Raw genomic sequence first — 19,458 nt, forward strand, 5'->3', positions numbered from 1 at the left:
CCTGATTACAGTTTCATCTGTATAAGTAATATGAATAGCTTCATGTCAATATAAGTCGCACACATTAATTTTACAGAGGGAATCTATTTCATTTGGATTTAAAATCCTCTAAATCATTCAGAAATATTGAAAACAAAATTGGCGGCTTATTCCCCCTTTTTTTAAAACCAAACGGTACACACACAAGTAATTCGACATTTCTTAACTCGTGAAAATATCGATATTCTGTCATACTCGTGAAATATATGTTATATATTAAACGGGAAATCATTCCAGTGATTTATCGATCTTAGACCTGTGCTATTGGCTGTGTATATGTTATCATTTATATACGGGTTTATTCCTGTCATGCTTTCAAAACAAAAAGTTGATATTTATTTATGTATATATTAGATATTTCTCTTTAAATGTTTTTTTCAGAATGTAAACCGGTTCAGGGAGCATTTCGTTTTATTTATTCCTGACATTACCCTCGCCTGCGAGTGATAATCACTTCCGGTGAACCTCGTGACCCGAGAGCATTACCTGTACACGGCCTATAAATAACGTAAGACAATACTTATACACATTTCATGTACCATTATAGGTTGTAGTATTATGGCTTCGGTATAAATCACAAGGTTATATGTGTAAAATGCACTTGAATGTTAAATAATAGCACACGACATCATTTACTGGAAAATAACCGGTCCAGCAGGCCGAAGGGTACGAACATCATTCATGGTCAACTTCAGGTTACAACTTGATTTTAGGCCTATATTCATATCTTCATATTACAATTCAGAGATATGAATATTGTTGATGTATATTATTTATAGCTTTGAAGAATAATAATTATTTTCCCTCTCAAAACATGCGAATTCGGTCTATTACGAGAACATAACATGTTTCTACTATTTTACTAGCTACTAGCAGAGACGGGTATAACTAGTAGTTCACACGATATTCTAGAATCAAATAAAGATCTATGAATTTTATAAGAATCATAAATAGTACAACTTTTTAGTATACTAGAAAATCTTGATTCCTCTTTAAGATTTATGCTTCACGAATAGATCTATTTCTAAATTTAAGATTATGTATGGGAAAATAAAGACGTATTTAAAGTATCATCATTGGACATATTTAGTTTTCATATTGCTATTAATTATACCTTGACATGCGAGAAAGTAAGTTTTTACATCAATTAATGTTTTGTCAGATTTCTACAAAACTATATAAAAGTACCAGAAGTATAATTTTTTAGTAAGTCAATTATAATTATAACACCCTTTTAAAACCATTGCTTATTGAATAAACTCTTGTTGTGTTTCCTACCTGGAAATAATTATTAAATCAAAAAGGCATTTTCAATTTATTTTCTCTTATACATGTACAATCTTCTTAATCTGCTGTTTCCGGAGGCTCAGTGATTGGAACGAATCTTGCCAAAAGGGCTTTTACAATTGCCTTGAATAATCAAAGTATTATGAACCACAATAAAATAAAATGTCTTTTAATTAATAGCATAATTTTCAAATAACACTTCCCCTCTACCCTTGATGTGAACATCCTCCAGTTAAGTTTCCAGACTTCAATGAAAGACGATCGTGAATCATATTAAGGCCCCCTTCCTGATAGCTTTTAATGATTATATCCTATTTGTTTTATCTACTTTACTTTCCCATAAGAAAAAAAATGAATTCATTTTTTTCATTAAGTTGTCATGTGAATTTGTTTAGAGATAAGATTATCACGGTAAATTGGGATGTTAATAAAGGCTTAATGATTTGTATTCTTCCATTAATGTTAATATTCTTCTACCTCAATTCTTAATTAATGGTCATAGTTTCATTAATCACTTATGATAGTTTAATTTAGGGTTTGCTGTAAAATCATTTAATTCTATTGAAGTAATAGGTATAGAATGACATGTAGCCTATATTTCTAAGGAAATAACCTAGTATGTACTTTAGAAGTAAAACCAACCCATTGACCTTTTAACATTTACGGTGAAACGATAATTTATCGAAGAGAATGAAGGGAGACAGAAAAGAAAAGAAAATGAAGATATCATTTGTTAGGCGAAAACAGTCGTAAGATAGTTTAGTCTTACGTACGCACGTTTAAAGTCGCATACTCACAAATAACCTAAAATTCTAGTTGCACACATGTATTAATGGCAATCCAAGATGCTCATTCACACTCTACTAACATTAAAATTATCATTGGACTGGACGTACGCTTATAATCGAGCGAATCCTTGTATAATCCAAGTACTGAAAGTACTGCAGCGCTAAAACTATTGTGCAATTTTATCAGTTGACAATGCTTTACAATTCTTTTTTTTTTTTTTCTGCAAGAATTGTATCACAAACAGGATTTCCCTTATATTTGAGCAAGTCAATATTCAGTCCTTCAGTTGGTCCATTAACATGCTTTGACAGTTTGGACTTGACCAACCTTAAATGTCCATTGTATTCATTTTAGTTAAACAAAAGCCGCTTCAAAGTGTTTACACAGTTGTGACATTGAATATGGGTGATGTTAACTTGTTCCAGCAAACTTTGTTGACTTCCATTACACGAACGTTCCAGTCAAATGCAACTAATTAAGGGCCTTTTGATTTAATGAAGTAATTTCAAGGTAAGAAACGAATGTCAGACGGACACTGCAACATTTTGAAGCGTTTTACCCGGGTCATTATATTGAGAAGGTTTAGTGATAAGACTCTTCCGACTCTCAGATCTATCAGATTAATTAAATCCGACAGAATGAAGAATTTGGCCGAACTCTAAGTTTAAGGAAACCCGCCATAGTCTGGTTCAGTTATTGCATGGAAAGAGTAGATGGTATCTCTTGCCAATAAACGGCCATAAATCCACCGATTGCAAAAGTGGCAATCGAACATGGCCGAACTGTAAAGGCATTTCGACCTGTTACTTAGTTTGATGGAAATCTCTCAGAATAGTTAAAGCCATATACTCCCAAATAACCTAAACTTCTAGTTGCACACATGTATAAATGACAAACCAAGATGCTTATTCACGCTCCCCTATCATTAAAATGACCACTGGCCTGGACGCTTGACCGGGGGAGTCCTTGAGACATCAGTGTATGAAAATAACTCGCCGCATTTATTTTCATCACGAGATTTGTCACGGAGCCGCCATTACATCAGACCAAAACATCGTCAATTTAAACGCACACAAAAAGCACATCGTTTTATATAGACCACTACAAAAGTTACTTCATGCTCCAAAAACTATCATACTTATGGAATATAGTCATGTTGTTCATGCACATTGTTGTCATTTATCCGTGTTTTCGAAAATCCATTGGGCCCTCGCACATTTCGTATCGCAATCAGATTTTCTAAAAACACTATAACCTAAAATAATGTTACCCCATTATCCACAAACTAACTTACTAACGATATTCGGAACTAAAAAAAATATGCATAACATTTCGTATGTTAAAAAAACAACCAGTGACTTTAATATATGGCGTCAAGTGAAGACTGAACCGAGCTACCGCTATGGATTGTTGGAAGGTCAGGGGCCACCACGTAGACTATAGGGGCAAATAGAGAGCTACTTACCTCTGTTATATATGTTTCTGGTTGGACCCAGTTATTATTTTGGGGAATTTCTCGTATACTTTCATAAATATACATTTCCCTCCGGTTTTTGATTCGCGATAATCCCTTAGGTATATATTAAGTCTGAAAACTGTAAAGAGATCAAAATGTAAACATTTATATATATTTCTTTGTGAGTATGAGGCTTTAAATTTCTTTATTCCTCATTCTTACAGGTAACCAGACGTTCTACGAACAACCTAGTAAAACAAAATCACAGGACTTGTAAATACGGAACAGCTCACCAATTATCGACAGTAATTTATTGAGGTATGTTACCCTCTATGCTGCACTTAAAATAATAAACAACCAGCAACAACTGTTCTAAGTATAAATGTTGAGTATTAGTTATAAGTATTCTACAGACATTGGTAACATGTATGGCCTGAGTATCGAGCTTACACGTTACCCCTTCCAAGGCCACACCAGGACTGACTCTATCAGGGCCTGTTCACCCAGTCTAAACATACATAGCAATTATAATGATTAAAATGACATGGATGGGATGCCAGCTAATGAGGTACTGTGATAAGGGTCCGGCCACATCAGCATTGGACACTTGACATCCGTTGTAACTCAATTCAGCTGTCTGATACGGTACTGGCAGGGATCACCAGACTCTGGTGGTCAAAGATAACACCTGACCATGTAATTGACCCTGAGGTCAATTTCTCCCTATTAACATCCCCCTGCCTAAGAAAACTTTTACGGTCTAAAAGTTAATGAGATGATACTGCTCATGATACTCAGGCTGAGATAATATATACAATGTACACAAACACTGCATAACGCTTAATTGACCATTAATAAATCACTGGTCATAAACGATGTCCAGTATATACACAGTTTCTATAGCTTCAGATCTAGCTATTACTTTAAATTCCTTAGCATGGAATTAATCCAGAAATTAAGTACTTCCACAGAAAAATGGTTACTCCAAAGAATTAAACCAGTCATTTCACTAAATTCCAAATGGGATATGTTCTCTGATCCATTTTACTTAACACGTGTTCATATCAAGGATCTGGTACATTTAAGTGCAGTTTAAAATATCACCGACACTTCACAGTTTGTTTACTAGTACTATATACACAGTATCTATTCAACTCGAGACAATCCATCTGCATTGGCATTGTCCTGGCCACGTCGGTACTCTATAGTGTAATGAAACTGCTGTAGAGCAAGGGCCCATCTCAAAAGTCTCTGGTTCTTTTGCTTGGTCCTGTCAAGCCATTTCAAAGGATTAATATTGTGGTCTGTTTGGATTGTAAACTTTACTCCACTGATATAATAGGCAAAAGACTCCACACTCCATACGATAGCCAAACATTCTTTCTCTACTGTAGAATAATTTTGTTCTCTTGGTAACAGTTTCCTGCTGATGTAGGCAATAGGATGTTCCTCATCATCAATTACCTGACTAAGCACAGCTCTAATAGCTACGTTGCTAGCATCTGTCTGTATAGTAAAAGGTTCGTTGAAGTCCGGATTTGCTAGTACTGGTGCCCTCGTCATTTCGTCCTTCAGGTTATTGAATGCCTTCACACTGTCATTTGTCCATTGGATTTGTCTCGGACGATCTTTTCTGATCAGATTTGTCAATGGAGCAGCTAGCTTGGCATAATTTTTGACGAAACGTCGGTAGTACCCTGTCATACCGAGAAATGATCTAATCCCTTTTTTCGTTAGTGGAAGGGGGAAATCAACCATTGCTTGAACCTTCCGGTTATCTGGTTTGAGCTTTCCTTTCCCTACCACATGTCCCAGACAGTATAGTTCCTCTTCACCAAACTGACATTTTGAAGGCTTTACTGTTAGCCCACTGTCTCTGAGTCGATCAAAAACAGTCTTGATGTGTAACAAGTGGTCCTCCCACGTGTCACTATATACCACTATGTCATCAAAATAGGCGACAACATGTTCTACTCCTGCTAATAGTCATCCGTGCAAATGTAGCAGGTGCTGTTTTCATTCCAAAAGGCATCACCTTGAATTGGTACTGCCCAAATTCTGTCACAAATGCAGACTTCTCTTGTGAATCCTGTGACAAAGGTATTTGCCAATATCCCTTTGCTAGATCCATTGTGCTGAGATATTGCGCTTTACCCAGCTTCTCAAATATCTCATCTACCCGAGGTATTGGATATCCATCACACAGTGTTACGTCGTTCAGCCTTCTGTAATCCACACATAGGCGAGTAGTGGTGTCCTTCTTTTCCACCAAGACTATTGGAGATGAGTAAGGGCTGAATGAGGGTGTTATGTAACCGCGATCCAACATATCATCCAACATTCTCTTAACATCCTGTTTCTTTGCTTGAGGAATTCGATATGGCTGCTGTCTTATTGGTTTTTCAGACGTTGTTCTCAGGCTGTGTGTACCTAATGATGTCCTACCTGGATTTGGATTGATGACGTCACTATATTCCTCACAAAGTTGGCGTATCTCCTGACGTTGTGATTGGTTTAAGTTCTTCCCAAGCTTAACATCCAGCGTATCCTCAATTGTTGGGTTGGAACCATCAAAGTCAGAGTCAGCCAGGTCACATTTCTGGACAAACATGACATTCTGTACAGCCGTGTTGTACTTGCGTAACAAGTTGATGTGATAAACAACTCGCTTTCGACGTCCACCGACATTGACCTCGTAGTTAACGTCATTTACTTTCCTTACGACCATGTATAGTCCTTTCCACTGCGCTACCATTTTTGAACTGTCCGATGGTAATAATAATAATACTTCATCACCCGGTCTTAGTTCCCGTACGGTTGCGTTCCTATCGTACCACTGTTTTGTCTTCTGACGCTTGATTGTCAGATTTTCAAGCACTGTTTCTCTTATTGATGCGAGCCTTTCTCGCATTTGAACAATGTGATCAATGACCGATTTCTTTAGCTCACCTTCACCTGTCATGGCTTGTTCTAAAATCTGTAATGGTCCTCTGACTGGCCATCCGTACAGCATTTCAAATGGCGAAAAACCTGTTTCTTCATGGGGTACCTCCCTATAAGCGAACAATGCATATGGCAACAGTTCGTCCCATGCTTCATTATTTGACGTGCAGAGCTTTTTTAACACAGCTTTGAGAGTTGCGTTAAATCTCTCTACCTTTCCATTAGCTTGTGGATGATATGGTGTCGTTGTTATGCCTTTGATTCCCATCACACGGTAGAGTTCTTGAATCATTTTTGAGGTGAAGTTAGTGCCCTGGTCTGTAAGAATAACACTTGGCACGCCCACCCTACTGAATAGTTCCACCAATGTGTCTGCTATGGTTTGTGCATCAACATTCTTCAACGCAAAAGCCTCTAGGTATCTTGTTGCGTCATCCATTATAGTTAGAATGAATCTATTACCTTTCTTTGTTCGAAACAATGGTCCTACCACGTCCATGGATATTTTGTAGAAAGGCTCTCTGATGATTGGCGGTTGTCCTAACGGAGCTTTTTCAACCCCACGTCTTCTTGCCGTCTTTTGACATATCTCACAAGTACTACAATACTCCTGTATGTCATTGAAAACACCTGGCCAATAGAATGATCTCAGCACTCTCTCCTTGGTCTTTTCTGTCCCCAAATGACCTGCCAATGGTCTGTCATGTCCCAATTTAATCACATTGAGACGTAGTGCCTCAGGTAGCACTACCTGAATTCCACGATGAATTCCATCTCTGGACTCCCATTTCCTTCTGAGAATACGATTCTCCCAGTACAGGGCATTACTGTCGTCCTGTACAACTTCTACAGACTTTGCTGCTTTTCTACGAATGTTAGCTAGAGTTGGATCTTTCTGTTGAAGCTTACTAAGCACTTCAGCATTCACTGCAGAAAGTTCAAGTGGCTCGGTATCCATAGTGACGCTATCTGTATCTTCCTCATTGACAGATACAGTCTCACTGATGTTGTCAGTGTCCACACCAAAATCATCGCCATTGTCCAGGTCAGCCTCATGATCACTAACCTGTCCATCATCACTCTCATCACCGACATCCACATGGTCCTCCTCAATGTCCACATCAAGGTCCAGTCCAACTTTAACACCACACTCATTTTCCTTGACCACAGCTACCTTATCAGCAGCAATGTTACTACGGTGTTGAGCACGCGTAATAACATTAACAGACTTAGACTGTCTCTCTATGATGTCTACCCCCAACAGGGCTTCAGCGACAAGATCAGGCACTAATCCGACCTGCGCGTGTCCCTTGTAATATGGCGTGTCCATATCAACTATAGCCAACTTGGCTGAAAACGGCTGTCCAGTCGCTGTACACAGAGTCTCCCGCTGACCCTTCAATACACAACTGGGGTCCACTAGGTCTTCCCGAATCAAGGTTATAGCTGACCCAGTGTCTTTTACAAAACAGATATCACGGCCGTTGACTTCTCCTGGAATATGGATAAGTCCTCCCGTATACTGCCTCACTAAAAATCCCGCAAGATTCTTTCCTTCCTTGTTTTTCGGACATTTTTTTGCAAAGTGTCCATATTTATTACAGTTGTAGCACTGTACGTTTCTCATTTGATCCACAGATCTTTCTTTTCTCTGATCTTTGTCAGTGTGTGAATATTTCCCATTGGAACTCTTACCGTGAGTTTGTTTGCTTACATTCCTCTCTGGCAGAATACAATCCTCAGCGGCCTCTACCACACTGCTTGATCCTTTATTCCGTCGTATCCACTGTGCTTGGGACGCTGGCAATGCACTAAGAAAATACTCCTCCTTAAATTTATCCATGGTATCCTCTATCGAATCCAAAAATCTAACAAGATATTGTTCGATCCTGGCCATCAGTCCTCTGTATGTCTCCTGAGGTTCCTTTTGTGCCGACTGCAACAACTTAAAATATTGGTAGGGTCTTTTCCCGTACCTTTCCGTTAGAGCTTTACGTAGTTCCTTAAAGGATCCATGTGCTTGAATAGCCACAGCTCTAGCCTCACCTGTTAACAAGGTTCTAAGTTGAAGCATTTTGACCTCCTCTGTCCATCCTGCCTGTGATGATAGTGCAGAAAACTCGGATAAGAATCTCACAATATCTTCATTGCCTTCATGATTATATGGTTGTAGCTTAAGTCTAAATGGCACAGAGTTGTGTTTTGTGTCATTTTGCTCACTGTGAAGTTTTGCTTTCTCTATCTCTAACTCCAACTCCTTAAGTTTCCTTTGATGGTCTCGTTCTTTTTCCTCAGCTTCCATTTTCATCTTTTCCCTCTCTAGATTTATAAGTTCTTTTTGTCTTTCTTCCTCTCTTTGGCGTTCTTTTTCATCTGCATCCAGTTTAAACTTTTCCATTTGGAGTTTTTCTCTTTCCAATTCCGCTTGAATTTCAAGTCGTTTCATTTCTAGTTTTGTCTGTGCTGCCGTCATTTTAGCAGTTTCTGTTTCTTCAGTAGCCGACATTTTCAGTTCTTACACGAGCGTTATCCCTTTGATAACGGAGTCCTTCTCGTTAAGATAATCCTTAACCGCTGCCACCAGAATATGTTACCCTCTATGCTGCACTTAAAATAATAAACAACCAGCAACAACTGTTCTAAGTATAAATGTTGAGTATTAGTTATAAGTATTCTACAGACATTGGTAACACGTATGGCCTGAGTATCGAGCTTACACGTTACCCCTTCCAAGGCCACACCAGGACTGACTCTATCAGGGCCTGTTCACCAGTCTAAACATACATAGCAATTATAATGATTAAAATGACATGGATGGGATGCCAGCTAATGAGATACTGTGATAAGGGTCCGGCCACATCAGCATTGGACACTTGACATCCGTTGTAACTCAATTCAGCTGTCTGATACGGTACTGGCAGGGATCGCCAGACTCTGGTGGTCAAAGATAACACCTGACCATGTAATTGACCCTGAGGTCAATTTCTCCCTATTAACAAGGTATATAATATATATATATATATTTGTGTGTGACTTTATTTGCGGAGGTACAAATATATTTGGGAATAGAAAAAGAAACATAAATATATTTATCTCTGAATATTTTACAGGAAAATATACTCTATAGCTTAATGTCATTTGATTATATACTTTTATTTCAATGCATATACAGTGTGGGTAATGACTAAGTAAATCTTTGATTTCACCATCAATAAAAATATTAATAAAACATTAATGTTGTTGTAATTTTTCATGTTGATTAACACTCGCACATATACATTTATACCTTTTTAAGGATAAATTTGCATGAACCCATATTACAATAGTGACACGAATTTCTTGTAGATTTACCATGCCTTAGCATATGCATTCTTATATTTTTTCGATATAGTTGTATAAGCCTATCTAATTTTGCGTTTTTATGTTCATAATTTGCTATAAGTTATAAAATAATTATATGGTATACTCCTATCTTAGATTTTATGCTTATTATTTCATAGCACGCCATGCGAAGAGCAAAAGTGTGTCACACGACAAAATGAACGCTTTTCGCTTGGCGAACTGTCGCTCTTCGCTTGGCGCACTATCGCTCTTCGCATGGAGCCTTTTCGCTCTTCGCTTGGCGCACTGTCGCTCTTCGCTTGGCGCACTATCGCTCTTTGCATGGCGCATTCATTGTCGGGGGCGACAGGGCCGAAACCAGCCACCGTATTATTCAGTTTTATTACATCAAAGATACAATGTGTGAAGATACATTAGGGGCCACGAGCTAAGAGCTAAACGGGTAGTATAGGATGTTGGACCGGGAGAATCCGACTTGGTTCGTTTTGAGGACATTAGCTTCCCTCAAATAATGTTTTGAACGTAATAGGAACATTCGTAGAAATTGTCCACTGTTCTTAAAATTTATGAAATGCTTTCAAACAGAAAAAATAAATGGAAGTGCATGCAAAAAAGACATTGTCTGCATGGGTGTTCCGTCATTCATATAATAACATGTTAATATGTTATCCTGTACATACGAGCTCCTTCCGCAACACTTCAGCGTTGAAATTAAATCTGTTGTTGAATAAACTTGACGTTTATGAACATCTATACATATAGCACAATCAAAATAATATGGAAACTCGCATATAGATATGAAGGGGCATCTCGTATTTCTTAGGTAGAGTCTAATAGGGCTGAGTCCACCGCGTTGAACTTGTGACGTAACAGTACACATATTAAAGACACTAAAAAGGGGTCATCACTGTCGGGCCACAGGTGAGAATTTCAGGGAAAATCGCGATTTCTATAAAAAAAAGAACATTAGCTCGTGCGAGCTATTATTGCGACAAATATAAGTATGCTAACAAAATGAGACACAACAAATTAAACAGAATAAATTTCCTCATAAATTACACGATTTAGAATAAACACTTAAACATATCATAAGTATCATTCCAGACTAGAGTTTATACAGTATAAGTAAGAGCATTAAAATAAAATAATATATTTCCAAATATAAGGCATTAAAGGTTATCATGAAAGTTTTTAATAATTTCTAATTGTAAATTAAGATTGTAAAATCTGCTAGATAAACTACTATCGACTTTATAGTGTTAGCACACTGAGAATACCGAAGATACCCAGCAGGACACCCCACCCGGTCACATTATACTGACAACGGGCGAACCAGTTGCCCCATCCCTCAATGCTCTGCGCGTTAAACAGAAGTAACTACCATTTCTAAAGACGCTGGTATGTCTCGTCCAGGGAACAGATCCCGAGATCTTCCTCGCAGGGTCGAACGCCCAACTTAAGATAAAAAGCGAGATAATGTCGAGGGTGACTTTAGAAAGAAGAAGGTTGAAATAAGAGAAAAGATAAGATCCCAAATTTTGTCGCCCCTTACGATAATACAAAGGACCAGCATGTACCATTATCACACCCTTTCCTCGAGACAGTCGGTAGTGGTGGTGGTGGTTGTGGTGGTAGATGTTTGGTTTGGTTTATTTTGTTTAAAGTCCTATTAACAGCCAGGGTGGTAGTAGTGGTGGTAGAGGGGATGTCAAAAGTTACATGCAAGTTATCATAAGTTATAATAATGATTATTTAATATTGGACACCAAGATCCCTCTAGTTTCTTTTTACTAAAACAATATCTAAATCTATGTCAAGAAGTTTGACATCAGTATACCAATGGCAAAACATATAACTTGTCAGAAATGTTTTGCATACACTTATCATATGTATATTTCAGACTGATTTTGCCATGGAGTGCCAATATCTGTGTCTGTGCTTAGCAGTAATGACGATTATGCTTCCGGTTCCGGCGAAGACTGGGAAAATCTTGGTTATGGTATTGCCGGTTTGGAGTCACATCAAACCCAAACTCAACATGGCCTCATCACTTGCAACTATCTATGGACACCATTCAACTTTCATCCTAAACGAGAAGTATGCGAAACAAGTTAAAGAGGACAACGCTACTAATGTAATAGTACCTACAGCATACAAGACCCTCAGTGTGGATGTCATGGTAAAGGATAGCTTAAATGATGCTTGCAATCAAGTAGGCATACCATTTTTCAAAATGAGAGCTACTGCCAACAAATTTTGTGATGCTTTACTCTCGGATGAAGCTTTATTTTTGGCTCTTAAGCAGCAGCACTTTGATTTAGCTCTCATAGACAATGTATTGATCTCGGAGTGCCTCACAGTTCTAGCGTACAAGCTAGGAATCCCATATGTGCAGTTTGGTGTTATGCACGTACCAATTCGGACAAGAGTACCATTCATGCCATCTGTGCATTCCGCCATCAGCCTGCTGGGTTTCTTAAACGAAATGTCGTTTTTTCAACGGGTGGCCAACACATTAGTTTCAGTGATAATGGCCGTTTCACCTGAAATGGTTTTCCCGACCGATTTAGTTGCGACGTATGTTCCTGAAAAACCATTTGTGTCGCTAGAGGTCTTGCATAGACGTACAGCATTTCATCTTGTAGACTTAGACTTTGTCATTGACTTCCCGAGACCACTGATGCCAAATGTCGCGTTTGTTGGAGGAGTTGCCACAGAGAGACCCAAGTCACTTCCATCTGAACTTAATTCTTACATGAACTCAGCGACTGATGGAGTCATTGTAGCCTCGTTTGGAAGCATTGCCGATAATCTTCCTGCCTCTAGATTTGAAACACTTATTGGCGTATTTAAGGAATTCAAAAATGTGAAATTCGTTCTTAGGTATGGGAACGAGACGAAAATGGACGGCAATGTTTTGTTGATGTCATGGCTGCCTCAGAATGATCTGCTAGCACATCCAAACACAAAGGCTTTCGTCACCCATTGTGGAAGTAGTAGCCTGTATGAGGGACTCTACAACGCTGTACCGATGATAGGACTACCAATCGCGATAGACGGATTCTACAACTGTCGCAAAATGGCTTACAAAGGATTTGGTATTTCTTATGATTTCTGCCGTTTTGCAGACCTTGAACTAAGAAATGCTGTAAAGGAAATCTTACATAATCCTAAATATAGCAATAAAATAAAAATAGCATCTAATATATTCCACAATCAGCAGGGAACGCCAAGTGAACGTTCAGCGTTCTGGATTGATCACGTGATGAAGTATGGGGGCGACTACCTGCAAACACCGGCAACTGATATGCCTTTGTATCAATATTATCTTCTGGATGTCTTACTATTTATAACTTTAGTGGCATTCTTCATTGTCTGGAGTTGCATGAAATTAGGGGGGATATGCTGTAGACGTTGTTGCAGACCTAAGGTAAAAGCTGATTAAACGCCAACGTGTCGGTAGGTAATCTGGGATAAGGATGGAGAATATTTCATCTCCTGGGTGAGATAAGTGATCTCAACCGTCGAGATATGATTCTTAATTTGACAAACTGGAGACTTATTAAAATCATTCCCAAAGGATTGAGATCCCACTGATTCACACTCAATGAGGAGAAAGAGTGTTTCTCTTACTAAATTTTCCGATTCATTTGTGCGATGTCGACGTCGCCTCAAATCGCTTGGTGTTTGAGATGAAAATCCAATGATGATGTTTGTGTCTAAATGGTATGATGTACACAAAATGTATACGCATGTGGGTTAATGTTGCATTTATAATTAAAAAGAACAAAAATCGTCATGTTTTTATATAAATTCAATATTTAATGATTTCCCGGTAAGTTCTGTTTGTTTTCTTGATCGGATTTTAATGTTAGGTGTCCAACGTCTTTATCGGGATGTTTTTGTCGGTCCTCCACTTCTCGCGTGGTCACGTGACCGGCACGAAGGACTACATTAACACTTGGTCGGTAAATATGGCCAGAGCACCCGACCAACGTATTTTGTCGTACAAACAAATATGATGCACTTATTCATCGTGCTAAGAAACCGAGAAAAAGTGCTGTACATTCTTCTATTTATTCAAGTATGGTTACATAACGGCGTTATAAACTGGTGTTAATTGAAGAAGTGCCGATTAATTGACTACTTTTTAAGTAATTTTGACGATGTTTGTCATTTTCGTAAGAATGTACAGCACTTTTCGTTGTTCTCATACAATTACCTTCACGCTCTTACCTGTTTCATAAGTATTGATTTAGGGTAGTCGGGTGCTCTAGGACGATTTATAGAGCAAGTGTTAATGTTCATTCTCCAATATTGGAACTCTTCAGTGTTTTAAGTATCGAAATCGGCGTATAGAAAAGAACAAACGTTAATAAACGAATGCAATGGATCGTAATTAATTCAAATAATTATTTACAGATGATTTCCAAAGCCATAAGGTACAGTTAGACGTTTTCGGCTGTACATGCAAGTTTGTAAATTCGACACTGTGATAAAACCACCGTCCTCGTCGTTGCCATGACAGCCGATCGAAGCTCCGATCACGAATGCACTGTCAAAGTGAAAGTTGAAGTATTTTTCGCAACATGCCGTTTAAACTTAAAATTACATTCACACCTCATATTGATTGGGGTTGTTTAATCATACCTGATCAATTGAATTGTAAGAAAACTAACAAAAACACTAAAAAACACAGAATGAAGCCTTCGTGTCAGGCAGTGCAGACACAACGCGGGATCTGTAAACAATGTGACGTCACTGGAATGTACAAGTTGCAACAATGTACAACAATGTATTTTTACATGAATACACTAATGAGCAACAAAACGGGACGCAACATTAACCCACATGCGTAAATATATATTTATATATAAAAAAAAAACCAAAAAGAAAAAAAAAAAAAGAACCGAAAACGTTGCTTGTAAGTACTTCACAAGGAAACCTAATTAAAAGATGAATTGTATTTGAACTTGAAATGAGTGAAAAAAACTGTTAGGAGCGTCTATAAGTTTTTATATGTTTTGGGACGATTAGTTCGCAAATGTTTGTTTTAAAAAAGAAAATATCGCGTCCTTTTTTAGCTCACCTGGTCCGAAGGACCAAGGTGAGCTTATGCCATACCGTGGCGTCTGTCGTCCGTCGTCCGTCCGTCCGTCCGTCAACAATTGACTTATTTGACTTCTTCTTCATAACCGCTGATAGGAATTTGAACAAATTTTGTCAGAAGCATCCCTATGGGTAGGGGACTCAAAATTGTACAAATTATAGGGCTGACCCCCTGGGGGCCTCTGGGGCGGGGCCAAAAGGGGTCAATTTGGTGCTCTTGATATAAACGACGACTTCTCTGAAACCAAGCAATGGCTATCGCTCATATTTGCCTGGTAGCATAACTATGGGGTGAGGATTCAAAATTGTACAAATGATGGGGCTGACCCCCCAGGGACCTGAGGGGTGGGGCCGAATGTGGTCAATCTGGCTATATTCATATAAACGACTTCTTCTCTGAAACCAAGCAATGGTTATCGCTCATATTTGCCTGGTAGCATCACTATGGGGTGGGGATTCAAAATTGTACTAATGATGGGGCTGACCCCCAAGGGGCCTGAGGGGCGGGGCCGAATGTGATCAATCCGGCTATATTGATATAAACGACTTCTTCTCTGAAACCGAACAAAGGCTGTCGCTCATATTTGCCTGGTAGCATCACTATAGGGTGGGGATTCAAAATTGTACAAATGATGGGGCTGATCCCCTTGGGGCCTCTGGGGCGGGGCCAAAGGGGGTCAATTTGGTGCTATTGATATAAACGACTTCTTCTCTGAAACCATGTAATGGATATCACTCATATTTGCCTGGTAGCATTACTCTGGGGTGGGGATTCAAAATTGTACAAATGATGGGGCTGACCCCCCCAGGGGCCTGAGGGGTGGGGCCGAATGTGGTCAATCTGGCTATATTGATATAAACGATTTCTTCTCTGAAACCAAGCAATGGTTATCGCTCATATTTGCCTGGTAGCATCACTTTGGAGTGTGGATTCAAAACTTTACAAATGATGGGGCTGACCCCCCAGGGGCCTGAGGGGCGGGGCCAAATGTGGTCAGTCGGGCTATATTCATATAATTGACTTCTTCTCCTGAACCAAGCAATGGATATCTCTCATATTTTACTGGTAGCATCACCTTGGGGTAGGAATTAATTTGAAATTGTACAAATGACGGGGCCGACCCCCCTGGGGGCTGAGGGGCGGGTCCAAAAGGGGTCAGTTTGCAGAATTGATATAAACGACTCTCCTCTAAAACTAAGCAATGGATATTGCTCATATTTTACTGGTAGCATCCCTATGGGGTGCGGATTCAAAATTGTACAAATGGTGGGGCTGACCCCCCAGGGGCCTGAGGGGCGGGGCCAAAATTGGTCAATTTGTTTAAACAACTTCTTCTCTGAAACTAAGCAATGGATATCACTCACATTTGTGTGGTAGGATCCCTATGGGGTAGCACCAAAGGTCAATTTCATTTCATGGATTAATGCACTTTTGGCATTTTTAGTATTAAAATAAAACCAATGTACATGTTCCCATATAAAATGCTTATGATATATATTGACATAGCAATACCAGCAACAAATATACTTAAGCATCATTCTTGTTTCATATCTAATGAAACCAGGTGAGCGATACAGGCCCTCTGGGCCTCTTGTTTAATGAAGGAAGTTGGACCTTTCCCAGGTCAGTCATCTGTATGATTTTTTATAAGCTGTGGGAAGTTGGATCAACATTCAACATACGACATTCAACAATCAAAAAATGAATATTGTGCTAGCTAGACATACGACATTCTGCATTGAGAATTTGAATGTCAAAGCAGCTCAACATACGCCATTCAATATTCAAAATTTCAATGCTGTGCCAGCTGAAATTCTGAATTAACTGGCTCGACATTCGTATTCGGAATGTTAAAATCGTATGCTGAACTCGCTTTTCATTCAAATACTGGATTTCAATAATTTTTCGTTAAACCAACTGTCTGAACAACAGTGCGCACAAACTTTAATGGAGGTAGAGTGGCTTCAGAAGAGAGCGATATGATCATTTTAGACTGTGATTTGTCTACGCCTTCCTGTGATATGTTCAAATTTTTTTTTTTTGTAGACGATTTTTACGCAGTTTTTATATACAAGATACTCACTACATGTATATTAGCCCACAGGACTTGTTTTTCGTATATGTCTGATGTCCTCGGTAGATCTACAACTGTCCATCTACTACTGTATTTTTCTTGCCATTCCACAGAACGAGTATTTTTAGAAAATCTTTCCCTTGCATGGTTTTTTTTTACAGATTTGTGTAGGAAAACGTATTTAACTTTTAGTTTTCGATAAATCATCAAATGAATTGTATATTGAATCCTGTATTTTATGTGTCGGTGTATGTATAGCGTATTATAATGCATTGTATTCTGACCACAGGGAAGGCAACCTATATATATATGCTCATTATGTTATCAAGATTCACGTTATCATGGTATCATAGTATACTCATATAATGCACAGTATACCAAGATAAGGATACGGATTATCAGGAGTTACTGCATATAGAATAACAAAACAAAAATGATGACAAATGTTCGCCTTGTTTTGCACCTACATTATATATAGAAATATCATTTCTATTATGAACATAGGATTTTGCATTTTCATATAAATTATACATTACTTTTCTTCAAGTTTTTCCTGTAATTGAGAAGGAATACCCCCCCCCCCCCCCCCCCCCCCCCCCCATGAGACGGGCCATACCGTATCAAAGGCTTTTAAAAATCAATAAAAGTACAATTTAACTTTTTTGATAATATGCAATATAGAAATATTTTCATTGTTGGAATATTCCTTTGTAAACCCGGTTTGTGCAACTTACCTAAGCATGATACCGAAGTGATTACTTTGTAATTATTTGGATCGTGTCTATCACTTTTAATTTGAGAGACCGGTGTAACGATTTCAATTATCCGATTCGTCGGAACTAAACCAGTGTTAAGAACTATGTTGAAAATTTGCGTGTATACTGGAAGAAATATTTGTAGAGTATGTTTAATGTGTTCATTAACAATTCTATCTATATTTCATTTAATATTTGATATTTATTTTTGCCATTTATTTCTACTTTCAAATCATTACTGTTCAGAATGAAATAGTTGAACAATTCCTATATAATTAATTAGATTTATTTACTTAATATCTATTTACTTAATTTTACCTGATAATTTATATGAAATATTATAGATATATTTTGGGTCATGTTTTGCAGACTTTCGTATTTTATGTGCCATGATGTTTAAATATTTTTTGAAACATTTATTCAATTCCTTTATATATTGTTTATTTTTGTCTTTAATTGTTTTCTATTTGATTCATTTTAATCCAGATATATTCACTCTTTGACACATGGAATTAATTCCGTAACTTATCACACAGATTGGTATACTATAGTTTGTTGGTTATATTGTTATCATTGATTTTACAATTATGTTTCTTACTTTAGATGCGGACGTTGTAAAAATATTGACTAAATTGTGTGTTAATTCATCTCGTGTAATTTGGTCAGTAGGTTTATCAAGTAAGCGATTTAGTGCATTATTTAAACGATCAATATTTCAATTATGTTCCTTTGTAATAAACTCGACAGTCATTTTAAAAATAATTTTCCCACTTAATATGCAAATCGTGAACTTTGTTGTCATTTATCGGTGACCAACAGACAGTAAACTCAATGCTACACTGCACATCCGAGAATAAAAGATCGAAGTCAGAAACTTTTAATTCATAAATATACAATGAAACAGCTCCGAAAAAAACACAATATAAGCAATTACTGTTGAATTATTACACGTAGTTTTGCCTATATACTGGTAACGTCCAATTCTACCGTTGACAACATCAATATTGTTTTACTCACAAAATTAATTTGTTTCCACTCTTGAAGTACATTGACCATACCGCATTAGAGGTAATCATTACATTTATTTTTTAAAAGTCATGTAGTACATTAAATAAATGTTAAGTTATTTATCTAGCTCAGTTATCATGCATAATGAAGCAAGCCAATTATTAATGTCAGGCATGGCGTGACGTCATAAGTTGTTAATGAGTAATCCCTCGTATGAAGCCTAGGGTTAGCTTAATAGAATCTCACATGTATTCTGTCCACAGGTATATCTCAACCCGTAAAACATCGTGCTGGTCGATCAAACTCTTACACGATTATTGAGTATCCCTGTCCACGGAACAGACCAAACTATGTTCATTTCTTTTTATGTGGTCGGGTGGCACAGTAGTAACACACTTGTCTTTCAACAAAGCGGTAGTTTAGAAAAAAATAGTTGATATACAAAATATTAACACTACTCAAACGGATCAATCTGAAGATTCTTGCATTGATATACGTACCTATGCGTGACATTTTTGATGTGAAAAAGAAGACCCCGACAGAGAATACCAAACGAAACCGTAAATCTTCAAATCTATAGAACAAGGGAAAATATTAATTAGATTTGTAAGGTTGCCTTTGAAAACGTACAAAGATAACAAGACCATGTATTCCG

At 37.8% G+C, this 19,458-nt stretch overlaps 1 protein-coding gene across 1 annotated transcript; it reads left to right on the forward strand.

Moving 5' to 3' along the window:
- Positions 1–493: 493 nt before the first annotated feature.
- On the forward strand, positions 494–13,593 carry LOC117344882 (UDP-glucuronosyltransferase 1-1-like). The gene is made up of 2 exons (XM_033907749.1): positions 494–547; positions 11,757–13,593. Exon 2 carries the CDS (start codon positions 11,769–11,771, stop codon positions 13,299–13,301), a length of 1,533 nt encoding a protein of 510 aa, XP_033763640.1. The 5' UTR covers positions 494–547; positions 11,757–11,768; the 3' UTR covers positions 13,302–13,593.
- The last annotated feature ends 5,865 nt before the right edge of the window (positions 13,594–19,458 follow it).

Source organism: Pecten maximus, chromosome 16 (assembly GCF_902652985.1).
Source record: "Pecten maximus chromosome 16, xPecMax1.1, whole genome shotgun sequence".
NCBI classification, from domain to species: domain Eukaryota; kingdom Metazoa; phylum Mollusca; class Bivalvia; order Pectinida; family Pectinidae; genus Pecten; species Pecten maximus.